Source organism: Hetaerina americana, unplaced genomic scaffold, assembly GCF_022747635.1.
Source record: "Hetaerina americana unplaced genomic scaffold, ioHetAmer1.1.p SCAF_712, whole genome shotgun sequence".
NCBI lineage: Eukaryota > Metazoa > Arthropoda > Insecta > Odonata > Calopterygidae > Hetaerina > Hetaerina americana.
In genome coordinates this window covers 72,530-76,423 of record NW_027287331.1, presented here as the reverse complement: position 1 = coordinate 76,423, position 3,894 = coordinate 72,530, and the positions used below count along the sequence as shown (strand labels likewise).

Here is a 3,894-nt window from a genome sequence, read left to right as displayed (position 1 = left end):
TTGGGTGCTATGTGATGAAATGGTTCCATTGAATCGATGAGCATTTTGGAGAATATGCAGATACAGGCCAACGCCGTAGTCATTAATGCTCCTATTCCAACGATCCTATTGAAAAATAAGGGAATCAAATTAAAATATGATTAATGTGCAATACTGAATCAAATAAATGTTAATATACTGTCACTAAACATTAAAAAGAGAAGTTAATAAACGCGTGAAGTAATTAGGTAGTTATCCACAAACACTATAAGATTTTTTATAATGTATGCATTTCATTTTTACTGATATTTCTCCTTAATTTTCATTCAAATTATGGAGTATTTGCCATTATGATGCAGTGAATATTAACTCATTGATAATATCATATAATAATATTTTAACCCTTTTGATGAAAGCCAAATCATAAGCTGGCCCCTACTAAATGCGCAAAACATACCAGGGGGCTAATCCACACACTGCCCTGCAACAATTTGATAAAACAATAATATCATTTAAACTTGAGAAGTTAGAGAATTAGTAATGATAACATACTCATTTCTTACTAGACGATATGGATTTTACAAGAATACCAATAACAGGCAGTTTGAACAGTTTGATCCATTACTTGCCAAAAGTCTTTTGGTGATCCGAGCCACATTGCGGGACAAAGAAACCCCGCAATGAGAAGTAGGTAAAGACAAAAGGAAATGTCTGGCATCACTGGGAAGAGCATATCTTGGACTATATTGGAAGCCAACAGGAGATACACAGTTCCAGCTCCAAAAAGTGTAATCTGGATACAAGTAGATACCAGACGACTGCAAAAAAAAGGGCATATAACATGATTTTCAAACTAAAAAAAAAGCTGACTCAATTGGGGATAATTTCGAAGTATAAATAATTGACTAAAATATAGACACAATAAGGGTAGGAATTTTTTGTGGACGAGAATATTTGTATATACTGAATGCTGTGGGCTCTGACATTTAAGATGCTTGAAATGGTCTAATTGGTGGAAAACAATATTAAATGTTCCAAAACATGCGTACAATTTATTCTTTAAGCTTATTCTAACAAGCAACCTCAAACATGGTGCATCAAATAACCCAAAATTAAGAAAAACTTTTTGATTTCAAGAGTTAATAAAGATTTTTCCATCCAACATTTGCGACCAAATAGTTGAAAACCAACTATAGGATTTAGGGTGAATGCAAAAATATGACAAGTATTTTTTAACTATTTACATATCGAAAGAAGAATAACGAATATTCACAACAAATAAAATTTCTTGGCAGGACAATACCCTTAATTTGAAGATGGCTGTCACATATTATGCAGGATATCTGTCACCTCCAATCTATATCCTCAGCGGAGGGCAGTCTGCATTTAGCATATTCAACAAAATCATCTATTGAGGATATAAAATGAAAGATAACATGCACTTAAAGTAATGCTAGGAGTGAGTCCCAATATAAGGGGATCAGGATGGTGCGGTGGCTAACATACTGGCTTCCCACCTAGAGTACCCAGATTCCAATCCTGGAGGAAACTGATACTTTTCAGGGGTATCCCCTTGAGGTGCTTTGTGGAGAGAAATTTAAGTGAGTATGATGTGTCAGATGGGACGTTAAACTGCGGACCCCTTGGCACCTTTTGTTAAGCATAGGCTTGCAGACACCAGGTTTCTCTCCACCCTTCATCCTTTCCTGTCCATCCCTAGTGGTGGAAATGACCCCAGCTGTCGTTCACCTCCCTAAAACCACTACTACTACTAGGAGTAAGCGAGAAGTTATGAGTCATGACTGGACTGAGTAGAGGACCTATGATTTCCAATGTCAAATGAAAAGTTACTTTCTGGAATGCAACCTCTCCCTGCATACAACTTGCTCATGAATTAAGACACTGTCTCTATGTGGAAATCTTTCACACGAGGCGTAAAAGAAGGAAGACAAACTTTGCTAATTCTACCACAATTTTTATTTTTCATGACTATTTTTTCATCGAAAGGCACCATTAGGATTATCCTGATGATGTTGCCTTGTGACGAAACCGTGGTCATGAAAAATAAAAATTCTATTGGAATTAGCAAAGTTAATCTTCCTTCATTTGAAAATTAGCAAATACAAGATGCGAAAACATGAGCATGGAAGTACCAGTAAGGCACATTTGTGTTTGTCACATTGCTCGGATATGCAACACTTACAATAATTTCATTTATTTTGTTCAGAAGGGACGTGATCTCAGTTCATTCTATTGCAATCACAAAAAACCTTTTCTCCTTCTAATCAACCTAAAGTTGCTATCTTCATCCATTGAAACTTCTATATGAAACAAAAATGGCGGCATTAATAATGAAAATAAATTACAAGTAATAAATGAGAACTGGGGGAAATTTCTGAAGCCAAGTTAGAATTCTGATTGAAGGAATAATTCAAAATGTCCATTTGTTTCAGGGTACCTAATTAGTTATTCTCATTTAAGTGAGCAGTATGCACTTAATTATACGTAAAATTATCTTCATGTACCTAGCCCAAGGACCACAGGCTGCTAAAGCAATAGTTGCATAAGGATTTCTTGTTTTCCCTCTGTGCTGGTGGTATCGTTCTTCTATAATGCACCAACATTCTCCAAGGCGGGAACCGGAATATGCTGCGCAGCAGCAAAACACGATAACTAGAATTACCCCAATCCAACCTGAACAGAAAAAAATAGTATAGAGGCTTATTGTCCCAAAAAATAAGACACTATATCTACAATGCCGCTATATTTGTCCATGAACGTTTTAAATGAACTAATGTAAACTGACCTGTATCCATGACAGCTCTCGGTAAAGCAAGAACCCCGCTACCAGCCATTTCTCCTGCTATTAATACTGCAGTTGCCATAACGCCTAACCCCTTAATGTTAACTTCCGTCGCCGTCTGATCTTGTGCATGCGTATGAGCTGCTGATCTCTGAAAGGTATTAATTTTTTAGAAATAAAGTAAATTCTTCCATGGTACGGTAGCAAAAACCGGATACTCAAACATTTCAGTCATACCCCGGACCGCCTTCCATGCCTGGACCCACCAAGAACCAAACTGTCCTCTGGCTGGGAAGAAACCTGAGTCCAAATCGGATCTCGAGAGCCAGAGGTTTGGTAGCTTGAAACTACCTTTTTGTTCATTATGATAAACAATATTGAACAATTTCAACTACATTAAATGAACTCATTGGTCAAAAATCTCACTCCTCGGCAACGACAAACAAAAAATTCAATGCATCACTGGTACTGCTCGTGACCTCAGATTGTTAATTCACATTCCGCTTGCATGCTCTCAGCTGTGTAAGAAAAATTTCACAACCAAGGCACATTTTGAAAAGTTAATGTGACTAAAAAAATACACTCAGGACATAAACATTATCCCCGAATGTTCAACTCAAGATATTCCCTTAAATCCGAAGCAGTATAAAATTGAGGTTTTTCGTGGTGTCTTTTCCCTTGCAAGATCGTCATTCAGAATATATTGCGACACTACTTAATGCCAATTTTCCTCGGTCCGTTAACTTTCTCATATCACACAAAGAATCCCTTTCCACTACGATACAGGATTAACAGCTAATTCCTTTAGGTTATTTTAATGATTGAAATATATCCACTAAATTTTACATTTATCTGAGTTTAAAATATTATTATCGATTTCAAGATAATTAGCTTCTTATCACGAATGCAAACGACATGATTTGATACGGTCAAAGAGAGGAGAGACTGGAATTTTCCGTAGTTTACATAACTTTCGTTCAACAGCTGGTATATGCAATCTCTTAGTAACAGTTTGTCATACTCTACGAGCTCTTCAACACCCCACACTACTTGGTGAAAATGTCAATTATTCGTTTTTCATTTTAAAGTTCAAGTATCTACAATGGCGGCGC

At 36.5% G+C, this 3,894-nt stretch overlaps 1 protein-coding gene across 1 annotated transcript; it reads right to left on the bottom strand.

Annotated features, from left to right (window-relative positions):
* Positions 1-8: 8 nt before the first annotated feature.
* Positions 9-3,681, bottom strand: LOC139697292 (uncharacterized; the record flags this gene model as incomplete). The annotated part of the gene is made up of 5 exons (XM_071595952.1): positions 3,020-3,681; positions 2,786-2,933; positions 2,505-2,673; positions 609-797; positions 9-105 (listed from the first exon to the last, which is right to left on the bottom strand). Coding segments are annotated over exons 1-5 (729 nt in total), but the record flags the coding sequence as incomplete, so codon positions are not given.
* Between the last annotated feature and the right edge of the window lie 213 nt (positions 3,682-3,894).